Here is a 17,726-nt window from a genome sequence, read left to right on the forward strand (position 1 = left end):
GTTTCAATCTCTACTTTCCTTATTAAAAATATCATAGAAAAGTGATCCCACCACTGGTTTTGAGATAATTTCTATCACCATACTTTTTAAAATTCTAATTCTTATTCTGTTTTAAAAAAAATTAAGGCCCAGTATTGCAAACAAAATGCCCTTTAAAAAATATTTAATACTTACTCAATTGTTATTATAATTTCCTATTATGCTAACACTTTCAAATTATTCGGGATTAAAGTTCAACATGCATGACGTGTAATTGCCACTTGTACTTTCCTTCTGGGAAGTTGCCTACCACCCCTTCTGTACGATATGCTTCTTTGGAAATTGTTTTTTCATACACTAATAAACCTCTACTGTGGATCCCTGTTTACAAAACACAGTATGATTCCCCTTTATTGATAGCATAAACACCTATGTAAGCTGATTGCTATTTTATAGAACATGAGAACATATAAAAATTCTGATTATATTGAACTACTAGGAATTCCATTCTGTTTGGTATATTCCTTTCATTTTATAAGTATTGGAATATTATAAGTACTCCAGATATTTCCAACTTGACAGGGCTAACTGAATATCCCATAGGCTCTTCAAATTCAACATTGATAAGATCAAATCTCTGTCTTTCCCATCAAACCTGATTTCCCCATCAGTTAATAGGGTCATTACTGACCCAACTGCCTAAAAGAAACCTCTGTGTCAGCCTTGCTCAGAATAACCAACCAGTTAGTCATACGTTTCATTCAACAAACAGTGATTGAGCACCTACTATGTGCTGGGCACTGGAGCTACAACAATGAGCCAGACAGACTCCATCATCAAGGATATTACAGTCTGGTGGGAATTCAGACTATGAATAATTATACATTTTAGTGATTATCAAGTAAGTGCTTTGAAGGAGAAGTATAAAAGTGTACTCAGTTGGAGAGTTAGACCTACACAGATTCCATTTTTGGCCCTTTGTCTTTAGATGGAGTTGAGCAGCTAGCAACCACCTTTTTCTCACCTACTAGGATACTCACCCCCTTCTGCAGGCCTCACTAAAATAACATTCATCTCACTTAGGGTGACATGCAAAGCCATTTATGAGTAGATCCAAGTCCACCTTTCCAGCTTAAGCTTCCCATGAGCGTGGCTCACTAGTCACCCGGGACCACTCATGAGTTCCTCAGCAGGAACACATTGTAATTCCTGTCTCTTTGCTCTCACTGGCCCATCTGCCCAGTAAACTCTTATTTACCGTTCCATCTCCAGCTCAGATGGCATTTCTTCCCCTTAGCTTTCACTGACCCTTGCCCCCTGCCTCCTCCTGGGTGAGAGTGAATGCTTCCTTATTCACGTGCACATTCAGGCACTTAGTGGTGGGCACCCTAGAGGCTGGAAAGGTGTTTGGGCCTCGGAATCAGACCTAGTTTGACCCTTATTTTTTTTTTTAATTTACACTTTAATATTTTTAAATTTATTTATTTTGTGTATGTGTGTGAAGAAGATTGTTGCTGAGCTAACACCTGTGCCAATCTTCCTCTATTTTATGTGGGATGCCACCATAGCATGTCTTGACAAGCAGTGCTAGGTACACGCCCAGGATTTGAACCTGTGAACCCTGGGCTGCCAAAGCAGAGCGTGCAAACTTAAACACTACACCACCAGGCCAGCCCTGACCTTTATCTTTACTAGCTATTAACTTGAACAATTTACTTAAGTCTCTGAGCTTTAGTTTCCTCATTTGTAAAATGGAAAGGTTGTGAAGGTCGATTTTAATATGTAAAATGCTTAGTACAGTTCTCGGCATCTAGTAAATACCAGATAAATGATCATTTGCATACTTCTCTATCATACTTGTGTTCTTTACATGTCTGCTTCCCCTGCCAGACAGTGAATTCTCTAAGAACAAGAGCCATGTCTTGTTTTGATTCCACTTTTATTCTGTCTTGGTTTATATTCTAACTGAATCTCACAGTCTTTCTTCAACTATGTTTCCTTCTTGCAAGAACTTAATTTTTTTTGTATCCCCATAACAAAAATAGGCACTCAACTGTTTATACATACTGAATTAAAAAAAATAAAAATAGTTCCAGGAATAATAAAGAAAGCTGTTATTAGAGTTGTTTCATTTCTACTTTGTGTAGCTCTGTATTACTGCTTGTTTTAGCTTATAAGATTTTTGTTGATGTTGCCTAAAAGAATAAAAATAAGATGACAATTCAGAACTAATGCTAAGTTGACTCTATCTAAAATGCATAGGTCTTAATATTAGCTAGTAAAGTAAAATTTTCTGCGTTTAACAACATGGATTATAACTTTATATTTCTCTGGATGTTTAAAGCGAATTTTGACAATAAAATTGGTTAAATTATTCTACTAGTTTTCTGACATTTAGCATTCTGAAAGAAGGTCTTATTTACTGCCTTTCATTTTTATAAGGCTGAACGAGAAGGGTTGATCATTAAAAAAAAAAAAAGCGGCTCACCTATTTTCGTTGCGCTGTAAATATTTTCTATTGGAAATACGATTCCTAATCCATACAGCAGGACTTTGGCCAATGCTGGGATGAGCTGAGTAGTTGTTACTAAAATATTCACACAGTTCGTCCTATGAGAATAGAAAGGAAAAAAAATGTCGAGAAAGAACCTCCAAAATGGGCAAGCAGGAGCAGAGCCCGTGTTCCAGCAAAGGCACCACGCTGTGACTCGGAGCGCTTACCGGGAGTGAATGAGTGTGAGTGCTTTGAGGGCCAGTGTCAACCAGGAGTCTGTCAGGGCTTCAATCTCGGCCCTCAGTTGCAGCCAGGCTTCCCTCTTGGCCGGACCAAGCAGACCTGTGAATTGAAAAAGCACATGATGAACAGTAGTTCATCCTTACCAATGCGTCCTCTCGACTTTATAAATCACAAACATTTAATACCACTAACACCACCCTCAAGCTTTACAGTACACTAAGTAATTTTTCACGTTATTGTTTATTTGACAACGATTTATTTAGTACTGTAGGGAACATCTATTGTTTTTGCACTCCTAGCATCCCTTGTTCTGGTTACAGAAGTCATCGCTTCTTTTTCTACAGCCTACTCGCACCCATTCCTCTAACCATGTAGTCTGGGCAGAGCCGACCCTACACTCAGGCTCCCAGGGTGGGTGTACGACCATGGCTTGACCAGCAAAAGTCAGTCTTGGAACGTTTGTGGAATCTATTGGGAAAAATGTTTTCCTAACCCCGTGAGCAGTTAAACTCGTAGAATACCAGCCTGGATCTACCGGTGGTCATCTCTGCCACCTTTTGGGAGGTACTGACCTAGAACGACTCCTATGCCAAGGAAAATACAGGCCAGAGATTCCTGATCGCATCATTTGAGCATCTGGATTTAGCCATGCTGGAAACCAACACCCCACCCCACCCCAAACGTTTCATTATTAAGTCAATATATTCCCTTTTATGCTAAAGCCATTTTCAACCACAATCAAAACCCAGGAGAAGGAGCTTTACAATTCATCTCAAGTCATTTGGGCAAGGGCTCTTAATCCCACTTTATCGGAAGGACAACTGAACGTCAGAGAGGTCAAGAAACTTACTCCAGGTCACACCACTCCTGCTAAGTCATGGAGCTGGGACTAGACCAGACTGGCCAGGACAGCTGGCTCTCGTCTAATATTTCTGTCACTTAATCACCGCAGAATAATCACTGGTTCAATGAAACTGCTTTAAAAAAAGCTATCATATCCAAAAAAGCGTGCTGCAAAAGTGGGTGGTACTTGGGGAACGTTATCTAGACCGTCTTAACTAACCCACCGAGATACTGGGGAGCGTCACTTGCCTCCAACATTATTTTTGTAGGTGTTGTAGATCTCTTTTACTCGTCTGTAGCGAAAGGCCAACTTTCTCATCCAGTCCACACCGCCCCGCACACCGGTTGCCAAGCATAAATTAGCACTGGTGGCTGCAGCGGGAAAGCCATCTGTTCCAAAGTTATACGTGCTATTTAGACGCAAGAGAAGCCCACAGTTAACCAAACAGAAAGTTCATCTTAATTAGCCGAGCAATTCAACTATAAAACGGAGACAACCACATCACATTTGCTCACCTTAGGTCTTGCCCATTATCATCTGAAGAGACATCATCTATATGAACTTGGTCACATTCCTAAAACGTAATTAAAATGATACACGTTAATTTTCAAAAAGCAGCTACATTTTTTTTTGCAAAACCACACACAGCTATTAAAAAACCCCCACCACTTTAATTGGAGTGTTTTTCAACTACGTCAATCAGTAGGTGGCAGTCTTGTTAAATTGACATTTTTCCCTATTTCGGGTCTTCTTTTAATGTAGGAAAGGAGCAATGTCATTAACGACTACTGTTATTCCCCTTCAGAAAACACGTTTTTGTGTTTAGAAAGGAAAGTGATTGAAAACAATTAGCAGATGTGTTCCATAAACCTCAGGTACCTGAAGACATCATGCTGCTCTGAGCTGATTCAGTCAATGCCTAAGTATAACTGAAACCAGACATTTCGGTAAATGTAACATGCTAGAAAAATTAAACCTGATGCTAACTGCCAATGAAATTATGACCTCTGATTGCTGTTGAGCCACACAGCAACACAGCCTGAGGCCAGTGTGCTGAGGAGCCCAGACAAAAAATCTGTTACTGGTTTGCCATTGATTTGAGAGATGTAAGTTTTATTCTGTGTGCGCGCGCTCACGTGTATAGGAGGAAAAAACCATGGGAGACTCCAAAACCTAAATAAAAATAATCAAACCATGTGGTGGTTTTAATTTTTCTTTTTACTTTTTTACTCTTATTTTTTACTGTTTCACTATTATTACATATTCATTTTAAGTATTGGGTTTGTAGGTTTATTATAGAATAATGTTATTTGAACAGACTTGACTTTTAAATTCCAAACCATGTGTCAATTGTTTAGAATAGGAGATCCTAATGGTGGGCTAAAGCTTTATTGCACCGAGTTCATGTTTATGCACCTGTTTGCATGCGGGCACCTCTCCATCTTACAGCTGTGTGCCCAGCCCTTGGCATAGCTCTGGGAAGAGCAGGCATTCGATAAACATTTGTCGAACGAATCAAGGCATACCAAGTCAGAGATGGACAAGGTCTCCAGTCCAGAAACAAGTCACTCGCTCTTGGCATTCTTTACTATTTCACTCATGATGCTTTTTGCAGTCAGGCTCCAGATACCCCCGGGGCCTTTATTATGCTTATTTCCATTAAAAGTTTTAGTTAAAAAATATTATTAAAAGAAATTCCCAGCCATGCATCCTGTATTTTAAAAGGTTCTTTAGTCATAAAGCTCCGGTCATGTTTCCTATATAGTTAATTTTAGAAAATCAAGCCTATCCCTCTAGCGCTTAACATTCGATTCATAACAAAGGTGACACACGTCAACCGCCACAGTAAGAGAAGGTGCATTTTCCTGGGGCCAGTTCCTTCTAAACAAATTCTTTTCTCTCCATGGATTTGTGAGGAAAGGAGCAGGAGATAGAAGTGGAAAGAAACTCAAACCAGCTGTTGCTTAACAGAATTAAAATCGTGACCCCCCAACCTCTCCTCTAAAGCATCTATTTTCCAGGCAACCCTCGCCCAGCAAGCAGCAAGTTCCAAGGAGGAAAAGACTTTGACCTTGTAACCCGTCCTGCTCTCCCGAGGTCTATAACCTCAGATAAGAAAAAAGGAAAAGCTGGTCCGGGAGGCCTCACATGCCGACTGTGAATTTAACATTTTCAAAACAGGTCATTCCTGGAAAACGTGGTTGGGAACTTCTCAGAGTTATTAAATTAATCGTATTTTGGAAGATGAATGATTGTTGTGTTTTTTTTTCAACAACGTATGTATTCCGGGTTTAAAGAGTTACTAAATCATGAGTAGAAAATTCTGCCATTTATCTAGCCAGAAATAAAATTTTTACGCTGTTGGTAAATGACCTTTTTTTTTTAGGGTGCACAGTTAGCATAGGAAACAAAACAAAAACTCAAAAAATGATACCATCCTCCAAACTCCACCCCCCCCCCCAAAAAAAAACAAACGAAAAAAAGCCATATACGACGACAATGGAGGATTTTTCTCTCTTGGGAGAAAGTACAGAGAGGAGGCGGAAACGACATACTAAAAAGGATTTAATTCAAGAAATCCAAGCTGACCTAGAGTCACTTGGTTAACTCTAGGGGTGGGAAGAATCCTTTGGAAAAGCAGAGTGTTAAGAGGCTTTTCTTAAACTGATGAGATGGTAAATCTCCATTACCAACAGAGAAGTCAGCTATCTTCTCTTGACTGTTAATGACTCCATTGTTCCTATTGTCCGTCCACATCCTGTATTTGTCGTCTCCTGCTAGCTTTAGTTAAGACGTTTTGCTCCCAGGCTGAGGCCCTCATCTGAAGCATTGTTCAACGTCTTGGGGAGCTCTAATTAAGTGTCAACAGCTTCAAGCTTTTACCTGCAGATCCCAGACTCACTTCACAGTGATTTGATTAAAGAGAAGTCTGGTGTGGTGGCAACAGAGAGAGCCTAGTTCTTTATCGCGAGAATTTTTATAGAATGACTTTAATGAAAATAGATTTAAACATCAAGAGCATTTTTTGAAGGGCCTAATTAGCACCTTTAGGAATAAAAGAGAAATCATTAAAATGTCTACGTAAAATGTGTTTTTGGAATTGTTGCTCATTTCACTTAACAATAGAAAAATACTATCTTGCATGAACTTTGAATGGATAAGATACATACCGAAGATTCATTACGTATAAGTCTTTGTATGAATTTACAAATAATGGTATAAATAAATGCTTTGGGAAATAAACTTTTTAAAAATTTTAATGAGAAGCTATAATATGACTATCTTGATGCTTACCTTTTAAAAACTTTGTCAAAGAATGGAGACTATTAAGATACTGGAATAACATTTCGCGGCAGAGCTGTGCAGTGTGTGCACTTGTGCTAAGTGTATTTACTCTTGAATTAGAAACTGCAGGTCCTTGCATTGTGATGTCCTTAAATTCTGTCTCTTCCAGGGCGATGAGACTCGCCTTCTCCCACTTTTCAGAAGCCATCAAGCTTTTTGCTTGTCTTCTTAAGAGCCTAAATTTAGGTTTTCATTTTTGCTTTCTGGACTTGGTTGTTTTTAGTTTGCAAATTTGTTTTAAACCCTGAAAATTAGATAACTGAGGGCAGGGAGCAGAAGGGACTCTGGACCCATTGAAACAACAGCAAAGTTTAAAACCCCCCTGGAAAAATCTGTAAACGCAGAAGAATGGAAGTCCCTCTATTTCCAGGTGCCAGAATATATTCCTAAAAACCCTAATTTGGTGCTTAATACAAAGAGTGCAGAACATATAGAATTCCATGGGAAAATAAGTTTCTATTCCAAAAGACTGAATGTGCTGAAAGGTACTTTTGAAATAAACTTCCAAAAAGCATGTGATGGGGTTTTAACGAGTTCAAGTTATGACCGAATCCAAGTCTTGGGGCAGCCGTCACAGGTCCAGGAACCACCATGGCCAGTTCAGCCAGTTCAGCATATTTTATGTATTAAGCTGTCCTGTTGAGCCTTGAGATGCCCAAGGGACCCTAATGTGTATCGGTGTCTGGTCTGGGGCCTCAGCTGGGTAGGGGTAGCGACTCCCTCGACGCCTGGCAGATTCTGCACTCAACGCCCATCCGTGCTGGCTAATGGGCGCCTTAGCTGAGAAAGGTGGTCATTTATTCATTCATGTATCTGGTTATTTATTAAGGGGTTACTGTGTTCTAGGTACTGTTCTAGATGCTAAGGACATACCACTTAACAGACAAAAATCCTTCCTTACCCTCTTGGAACTAACGTTCTAGTAGGGGAGACACCCAAACAAGAAAACATGCAAAATGTATAATATGTTAGACTGTGATAAGTGCTACGGAGAAAAAAATACAGCAGGCAAGGAGATTACGCAATGCTGTGGGGCAGTCTGGGGAAACAACCTTGTGGGCAAAGGAAAGAACAAGCTCAAAGGCCCTGAGCAAGCGAGGGGAAGAGTTGCATGGTTGCATGGGCTGGCAGGTGACAGCAAGGAGTTGGCTTTGCCTTGGAAGTAGCATCCAGTTACCAGTCCCTGCCCTCAAGGCACGTACAGTCAGCAGGAAAGACAGGAGTTAATTAACTGGCTACACAGGTGATTACAGTTGTGGTAAATGCTGCAGAACCTCCCCGGAATCTAAAGAGCATCCTCCCGCTGAATGACTGAACTCTACTTAGTCCCAGGGGGCTGCAGAGGTCTGAAAATCTGAAATTACATTTTGCTGCATCAGGGAGGGACAGACAGCATGGCCCCTATTGCTTTTGTGATGAATGCAATCAAATACACAGCTGAACGGTGGACTGCTAGAGAGAGTTCACAATCACTGAGCTGTGCTAACACAAAGAAAACAGTGCTTTTTTGGTCCCAGGCTGTCAATGCCGGCCTCCTACTTTGGAATGGCTGTGGGGTAGGGGTTGGGGAAGGTGGCACTTATTTGGCAAGTTGTCATTCTCTCTAGGAAATACCCCTGATTTTGAGATGCAAAGGAACTCTGTGGAGCTAGTGAGCAGCTCCGAGAAAAGTGAGAGGGAAGGCTCTGGAAGATACTACTCCTTTTACTCCCTAAATTACAGATGCAAGAATTGGTGTGGGAGCTGGAAGGGGATCAAGAGGTGGGCAAAGAGTTGTTTTTTGTTAATGGCTTTCCAAACGGATGTCAAAACCAGCAACATTTTTGCATAAAGGCTCAGTATCAAGTCAATACTGGATGAATATATAATTCATATTTTCATTTAACCAATTTTCATATCTATCCACATAGCACAGACAGATTCGAAGGACGAGTCAGGCCAGTGTAGGCAAAGATGTGATTACCCCTCACTAGGAAAATTTTACAATTGATGATGGAACTTAGATATTGCTTTGATATATGGTCCACTGTTCCCACCCTGAGGTCAGTCCCTTTCTTTTAAGGGGTGCTGAAAGACCAGGGATACACCACCCTTGACACCTGTCACCAGAGTGTCCTAAACTGACACTTGGCATCTCTCCAAGAGTGGGTTTCTTTTTCCCCAAAGCAATGGCAAACTCCTTCAGTTGGAGTCCTTTCTCAAAATTCCGTGGAGTTCTGCAGAGGCAGGCACACGGTTTCTCTCACTCACACAGACTCCTATTTCTTGTTGAGTTGAATTAGTGTTATTTACAGTGAAAACAAAATAGTATTTTATGTTATAGCCACTTAACAGATATGAAAAATGAAGACAGAAAGGTTCCATAACGTAAGGTCAGTACTAAGACCCCCAATTCCCTGTTTCTTCCTAGGCTCCCTCAATTTCACATGACGCAGACAACTACCCACTCCATGTGTTGGCCATGACCTAGTTCCTTTGTGGCCTTTCAGTGGTTTTCAGCTTAGGGGACTCCAGTTCCAACACATATCCTCCCCTCTGTCTGCCCCACTGCTAGCTGTGCCCAGTGTTTGTCACCACAGGCCCCTCATCTCACCACCAGGCCTTTAAATGATTGGCACTGCAGAGGGAAATGGTCCTGGAAGGAGAGCCATTGTGGTGAGTGGGTCTTTGCCAGGGGTGGAGGGTACAGAGCGTAATTGTAGGTGGTGAGAGCATAGGTGTCAGCATGACTTTGACACCGCATGTCCTAAGCAGGAGGTTTGAGGCCCAGGAACAAGGATTTGTCCACAGTCATGGTAGAGGAGTTGATGAGGGAAGACGGCAACGATTAGAGAGGCACAGAGTTGAGCCCACAGGTGCTAGTCTGCAAACCTCTGTTCTACATGACAGGCTCCTACAAGCATCTGTCAGACAAACATCACAAACCAAATGACCAAAGTTTACCCTCGCCTGGCTTCCCTTTATGTTCCATGGCCTGTGCTTCACAGAGGAGTAAAATAAATAAAATTAGCAAGCTTCAGTTACTACTGGCCCTCACCTCACAGACATCTAAGCACTTGTGGGGCTGGATTATAAAACGCTGTCATGGATGGCTGGGGAAAAGTGCCAGCACATGAAGCAGCCGAATACCAGCTCTGGTCTTGGGAAGATGAAAAAAGCCACATGGGGTGTGACCTCACCGCCATGCGGCAAAGGCACATTCGCTTTCAGAACTCCGGTTGCACTGTTATCCTGCCTTTTTGGTCCCTTCTGTCATTATTCTTGGCATTGCAACTCAAGCGGACCTTTTTCAGATCCATCATCATCTCTGGCCTTCCAGGGCCGGGCCACAGACATGTTCTTTTGGACCAAGCCCCAGGAATAACTCAGATTTTGTACACGGGCTCATATGCAAAATATTAAGTTATGGCAGAATTTTTCTGCAAATATTTATTCTGCTTTGATACTGTAGTGGTTGTACTTTTCCCCCAAGCCTTTCACTTGTACCATAATTATGTAAAAATATACCATACCATTCAAGTTAGTTTAGGAAAATTAATAAAAAAAATTAAGACAGTTACAATGGGTCTTATTATCTGTGCCAAGCAAAGTGACGTAATAGCCAGCACGCTGAGGCCCTATACCTCTGAACCTGACACTAGAAACACAAACTCCCAGTAAACCTGAAGTCTTTGAATAAACAGAGACTCCAAGATGACTTTGAGGCAGCCTGCATGTTATGAAAGGGAACAATATGAAAATATTACAAATGTGTCTTTGCAGAAATTGAGTTACACAAGCCGGAATTCTGCTGATGGAGGCTAGATTTGCTCCATTTTCCAAATTTACCGTGAGAAAACTAACACCATACTGCCAACTAATTGTTTCAATACCTTCCTTCATAGAGTAAAAATGGTAGGAAAAAAAAGAGTCATTAGAGAAGGAGCTATTTTCATTGTCTTTACATCGGTGTGCCTATTGAGACCAGCTGGCCTTGGCCAAGGCAGAGGAATTGGTCGTTGGGTTCCCTGTCCCCTCCTATCTCTCATTAAGCAATTACAGCCACTGCTCTGACCTCCCCACTGAACAACAGAGACACTTGCTGGATACCTCAGACATCTACGGGTTTCTAGAAAGAAGTTTTCCTTTCATTTGTCAACATGAAATTGTTTACTTACACAGAGTACAGCAGTATTTCCAGTACTTTAGGGACAAACTAACACAAATTGTCTGAAAGCTTTATTTTGATAAGGGATCAGCAAGACAGCCCCTGTGGATTGGTGTACACTCCCCTCTTGCTTACAGGAATCTAAACCATACTGAAGGCATGACAGGGTGACCAGTATGTGAGTGACACAGATTTTCAGAGAATGATTTCCATAGCGGCCTTTGGAAATGACTCCGGACTCCCTAGATGTTTTTATAACTTCTTTGGAAAAATAAGGTAACGAAGGTCATCCCTAGAGATTCTCTGTGATTCAGAAGTTCTACGCAGGCGGAAGGGGTGGTGGATAAACAAGCCAGTTGACGGGGAAGACATGAAGGACCTTGCTTCTAATTCACTGACGATTAGATTCAGTACATCAGATTCTGGTTAGGAAATTCTGTCCATGAGTTAGCCAATTTGCAGGAGCCAGGTTTTTACTTGTATATTTCTCTCTGTATAAAGGAGACTGTCCAATCGACATGCTGTGTATTTATACTTACTGAGGTGGAATAACATGATTGCAACGTGCTTTCTAAAGGTGTGTCAAAGCCCTCCCTGCACTCTCAAATGGATGTAATAAAGAGCTTAAACGTGGCCGTGCCCTTGTGCCCATCATCGTGGACTGGCGGCAAGCCCGCAGTACAGGCCATGCAGGAAGGGAGGGGGTGCAGTTCACAGCCCCTCAAGTCTGGTGTTCGGCTGGCAGGACCTGTCATGCCTGTCTGGGGCGTACTCATGACCTTCCGATTGCCCTCGCTTTCCCACCACAGCGCTTCCTGCAGAAGAAAAGAGTGGGGCTTATCCACGGCTAAGACACAGGACGTTAAGAACAAAGGGAGATTTTGAAATTTGCCTCATTCTGTTGGACAATTTTGGGAAATGCAAATTAAGGAATTAAAACATACTTGGACAAATTTATCTTTAAATTCCCACTCTAAACTATCTACTCAGCATAGCTGGGCGCCAATGCATATTAGAAGTCAGTATTTAAATATTCCTGTTTTGATAGGAACAGGAAGACACGACTAGAGAAGGCAATGGGGACAAAAACCCAGAATTTCAAATCTCAGAAAATGATAAGAGGAATTTTAACATCTATTTTTGGGATTTGTAATAAGATGCAACTTGTAGAGACACATGCTGCTAATAACTATTATTTCTTACTTAAAAAATGGTATTTTAATATATTTAATGTTACAATATCCTGTAGGGATTACCTAAATGAGGGAGATAGTTTACTAGAATTATGTTTACATTAAGTAGAGACGTAGGTACTTATATTCGAAACCCAAGATTTGAATTCCAGCAGTTTCAACACAGGTAAGATATTAGCTACTTCAATCAACCCAATATTTCAATCTGATTCTGTTTAGATAAACATTCAGAAAATATTTAGAGACTAAAATCTCTAGTGAAAGTACCTGAAGATGTCATATTGAGGCAAAAGATAAATTGAAGTGCTTAAGCTATGTATTCATATATGTACAAAGTTATGGTAAATGTTTAAGATCACAATAAAAATTTACAGCACTCTCAAGCTTATGATTAATAATAGTTAAAAGATGCAAATATCTTTTAATTTCCATATTTTCTTATAATATTCATTCCTTTTAAAACGTACTCATTAAAAGTAAGATGTCTTGATAATGTCACTTTAGCCTGTCACTCTGAGAATCCCAAAGGAAGTACATGAAGATAGCTCCTTCTTGGTGAGAAGGACAGTGTTAATAAATATGATATGTCAGTTCCACTTCGAGTGCCTTCTTTCTCCCCATGAATACCTTCTTTACCACATGATTATATTAAGTATATTTGTCTTTATTCATACTCTCAACCTTAGGGTGAGGAAAAGAAAGGCTTACTAATGAAAGCCAGAAAGAATTGAAAATAAGCTTTTAAAACAAAATAGGCTTATTTAAAATTGTTCCGCACTGTGTCTCTAAATGTAATGGATTAATTTAGTTGATAATTATGGCATACATTGCAGTTGATCTCATGATATTAGCACATCTTACTTTTTAAGAAGTTAAGCATACAGCGAATACCTAATATCTAACCCTACAAGATCCATCTTTTATTAAGTTACGTTTTGTGCAATGGCACAATGTATTTCAGTGCATTCTATACCCCTACCACATGATATTATACACAAATGGCTTATGCTCAAATCCACAGCTTCATTTACGGTTCAGCTAATAAAAGATAAGGCATTTTACAAATTTGCGTAGGAACCAGTGCAAACGTTATACATACATCTTCAAATACAAAGTGGGGCAGCGCATCAGTGTTTGATAAATTGTCACATTGTATTATACAATTCTACCACTAAAACATCATACATAGTTTTAATTGTATTGTGTAACTTAAAGTATTAAAAGATTAAAAGCTGACATTGTACAAAATAATAATTCAGAACCTCACAAAAAAGACAACTCAGCACATATCTAATATAAATGCCACTCTTTTGAATGTCAAGTCAGAAGCACTCCTAAGAACAAGTCTTTGATTTACAGCTAAAGCGATTTCCCAGTTTTCAATGGGTTTGCTCGTCATTCTGCAAACATAATTTGTCACTGGCAACAGTGGTCTTTGTAACTCCTGTTGCCTTTCTTTTAGATCTATTATTCCTGCTGAGAGTGTCTACTAAAGAAGAATTTTTCATAGTGACACCAACTCTAGTCTTGCTGTGAATAATCACATTCTCATAAAAATCATTCTTTTTATTGCAAGCTTGCTGCCAGAAGCATGGAAAAATATCCAAACCAGGAAACCTTTCATCCTTTGCTGTAATCACCTTCCTTTAACCCTCACTGCCACCTGAAGAAAATGAATCGCATACCAATTGATTCACAAAGCATTTAACTAGAGGTTTTAATTTACAGAGAATATTTCCTTTTTGATCACATGAAAACAATGAACCATAAGCGGTAAAATTAAATAGGTCGTGTTTTAAGAGAGGTTTTTTTCTGGAGCAATTTTCCACTGTAAAATTAAATACTTGCAACAAATATAAGTTCGTTTATCACCACTCCACCTCTATCAATTTATCATTATTTAACTGTAAACCATATGTCAATACAGTTTTTAAAGAAATATTTTAATGTAATTGGCCTTTTAAGTGCCTCTTTTTTTGTGGGGGCGGGAAGTGAAACTTGAAAGTTGAAAAGAGATCAATTTATCAATTTTAGTTAACATATCATACAACCAGGTGATTTTATAATAGGAAGAAATACTCAATTTTGTATAAAAGAATGTGTAGCTCAGAAAAGCAGTCTTAGTTAATAAGTTAAAATTCTCCCAGCTGATTTCCTCTGCATTCTAATTATTACTGACTCTAGAGAGAAAAGTATGCAGAACCGGACAGAGGCACTTAAAAAAAATAGGTTCCCTGTGAGCTGCAGGAAGGTGCCATCGTCACCTTCCCTCACTGTCAGCCCCTGGCTGGAGAGTGAGGACCTCTGGGAGGCACTTTCTTACTCAAAAAGTTCTCTTTCTTCCGAGTATCAGTGGGCCTGAAATTCTATTCTTTGAAATCATCCCTTTTGAATCTTCTTTTATATGACAAAGACTTCAGGGAAGAGTAAATTATTTAAGGTCTATTACTTTGGTGTGAACTGTTCCATCTGATAAATTTCCTCCAGGATAGGGAGCTCTGGTGTGCCCCAAACCCTTGGATGTCAGTAGGAGAGGGGGAGAAAGAGTGGGTGCCTGAAGGGAAAATTAAGGAAAAATTTTGTTCATACTCATATTCTCACTCCCTATAAAACCACTCCGTTTCCCATGAATTAAATATTTAAAGCGACAAATAATCACGTTCTGGTTGTTTATGTACCATTCAGGAAAACACGATATTATATACCACCAATGTAGCATTAATATATGTTTATATATTAACTTTAGAAATATCTCTAGTTATAAGGTACACACTGTATTCTTTCATTCATTTTTTCATGATTCAACTAATAATGACTGACCAGCTACATACATACCTGGAACCAAGCTCACAAAAATCAGTGAGATGCAGATGTGGCCAGAAAGGTTTTATCAACCCAGGGAGGGCTGGAGGGAGAGGGTACAGGTGAGTATCACTATAATCTCTCAGGGAAGGAACTAGAAATTTTGCATAGTTGTGAGAATGGAAAATGGAATTTGTCATGCGTCCAGCCCTTCTCCTGCCAACCCGACCTGTGCACCACCTTTAGATACATTTTTATCAAGTAGGTTTTGCTCTACCAGGAAATACAATTTCCAACGTGGGGTGTAAGCTTCTTGGGGGCAGGTAATACATTTCACTTCTGTTTCTGTCTATCTCTGCCTTTTAACCAGGAGGTGATCAATAGATGCAAAATTAAATTGGAAACAATATATATTCCAATGCAAACGAGCATTCAGGGCCTCTATAACGAGCCTTAACCTTGCCTATCCAATGCCATTTCTGTCTGTCTGTCCCTCCCATCCCATCACAGGTCACAAGCTCCTGCCAGGCTAGTCTCAATCAGCCTGGCCTCCACTCCCCTCTTTCCCCAGACAATAGCTGTGTCTATTACTTGCTGGAATGCCTTCTCTCTCCTTTCTCTTCTGTCAAGGCGATGTTCCCTTGCTAAGTTTTTGACTTCTTTCTTTCTCAACCCCTGATGAATGCTCTGTAACCCACTGTCTGAATAACAGTAGTGACAATTTTTAAGAGCCTACTATGTGTCAGGCGCAGTGCCCACATGTATTACATATTCTTTCCAATCCTCCCAAAGGCTCTACATTTGATGGATAAGGAAATTAAGACTTACACAGATAACTTGCGTATCCCACCAGATAATAAACTCTTTGAAGGAAGAGAGAACTTTTTGTCTTTTTCTCCCTATTTATTTCTTAAATAGGAGTCTAATTCTGCCTATTTATTTTCTCTGTGGACCAAGCACATATATGATACTGAATGAAACCTTCCAGATTATCTGATTGACAGAATTTAACATGAAAGAATGGATGACCCAACCAGAAGTTAATTGAAAATATTATTGCATTTTGTCATTGCAGTGTTAAAAAAGTTAGTAATTTTATGGCAATAAATTATTTTATCTGATTATAAAATAATATATACTCATGTAGAAAATCCATGCAAAACAGAAAACCATATAAAAGAGATACACTTCAATTCCATCCCTCAGAAGTAAGCACTGTCAACATTCCTCATCATCCTTCCTGCCTTCCTAGTCAATGAATTGTCCAAAGTTCCTCATCTTCTTCACAAAGCTTACATTTTAGTAGGGGATACACACCAAAAAAACAGATAAAAAGACACATGTTTTGTAGCTACTTTCCCTTTCATTCAACAATATGTAAAAAACATCTTTTTATATCAATTAATCATCTTTATTATCTTTTAAATTTCTGTATACTATTCCATTTTATGCATATTTCATATTTCTTTTAACCAAGCAATGGCTGATGGTTCCCAGTATTTTCTTGGACTGTTAACTTTAGCAGGCCAACAACTGTCAATCCTCCTTACAATTCTATTTTAAGCATCTAAAATCACGCCTGGTGCATAGTATAGTCATCACTTAATAAATGTTTAAATGAATGACCATTGTGATGAACACGCTTGGACAGATGGATGACATTCACTTACCTTCTTAGGCTATATTTTCCTTAACTTATGTCTTTTTTCTTTTTTTTTTGAGGAAGATTAGCCCTGAGTGAACATCCCCTGCTAATCTTCCTCTTTTTGCTGAGGAAGATTGGCCCTGAGCTAAGATCTGTGCCTATCTTCTTCTACTTTATATGTGGGACGCCTGCCACAGCATGGCTTGATAAGCAGTGTGTAGGTCCGTGCCCAGGATTCGAACCTTCGAACCCCAGGTTGCCGAAGTGGAGCGTGCAAACTTAACCACTACTCCACCGGGCTGGCCCCCTCTTAACTGATATTTTTAATCACTCAGATCTCTGAGTCTTGTTCATTATACACCCTCTTCTTAGAACACTCTTCTCTAAAGCTCCCCTCAGACAGCTCTGTTGATTCCTGTTAATCCTTTGTGGCAGTTTTGATGTTGCCCTCATCTTTCTGAGTACGTCTGCTTACTCTGGGCGCACATGATTTTAAGCTCCTTGAGAACATGCATATCTTCATCTTGTTTACTCTTATCTCTAACAGTTTTACAAAATTCATTTGTTTCTTACTTCGACTTAAATATAAAGTTTTAAATTTTCTCTTGGATTTCAGCAAAGCCCTTGTCAATTTCCTTAAGGCCTTAGCCAATTACCAGGCGCGATCTTGACCACTTGAATAAGTGATTGTAAACAGAATGAAGTATTGATTTTTGCCATTTAGAATTTAAATAATTTTCCTCATAGTTTAAGGAAAGTAAATGTTATAATTACTACTGTACAAAGAGAAAATATTCTATCACCACAGCTCTGCGTGTTCTTATTACATAGATGCTAAACACTCCCTTTCAACTCTTAATTTTCCAACCTACTTATTTTTTGCTGGGTAGAAACACCTTGTCTCCAAGTCCACTGGGATTGCACCAATACGTGTTTACAACAAACAATTCCCACCAAAGGATGACATCTTGGTCACCAGAGGTCCCTTTAACTTTCTGCCAAAATGCCAACACCAGAAGATAATGCTTAGTCAA

General features: G+C 39.6%; 1 protein-coding gene across 1 annotated transcript in view; it reads right to left on the reverse strand.

Annotated features, from left to right (window-relative positions):
* The window catches only part of EYA1 (EYA transcriptional coactivator and phosphatase 1), a 161,141-nt gene that overhangs the window by 15,598 nt on the left and 127,817 nt on the right, over nucleotides 1-17,726 (reverse strand). Inside the window, exons 13-16 of the mRNA XM_046642243.1 lie at nucleotides 4,076-4,134; nucleotides 3,809-3,969; nucleotides 2,701-2,815; nucleotides 2,468-2,589 (exon numbers count right to left, since the gene is read on the reverse strand). Of these exons, the coding sequence (XP_046498199.1) occupies nucleotides 2,468-2,589; nucleotides 2,701-2,815; nucleotides 3,809-3,969; nucleotides 4,076-4,134 (457 nt within the window). The remainder of the gene's footprint in view (nucleotides 1-2,467; nucleotides 2,590-2,700; nucleotides 2,816-3,808; nucleotides 3,970-4,075; nucleotides 4,135-17,726) is intronic.

The sequence above is a fragment of the Equus quagga genome, chromosome 16 (genome assembly GCF_021613505.1).
Source record: "Equus quagga isolate Etosha38 chromosome 16, UCLA_HA_Equagga_1.0, whole genome shotgun sequence".
NCBI classification, from domain to species: domain Eukaryota; kingdom Metazoa; phylum Chordata; class Mammalia; order Perissodactyla; family Equidae; genus Equus; species Equus quagga.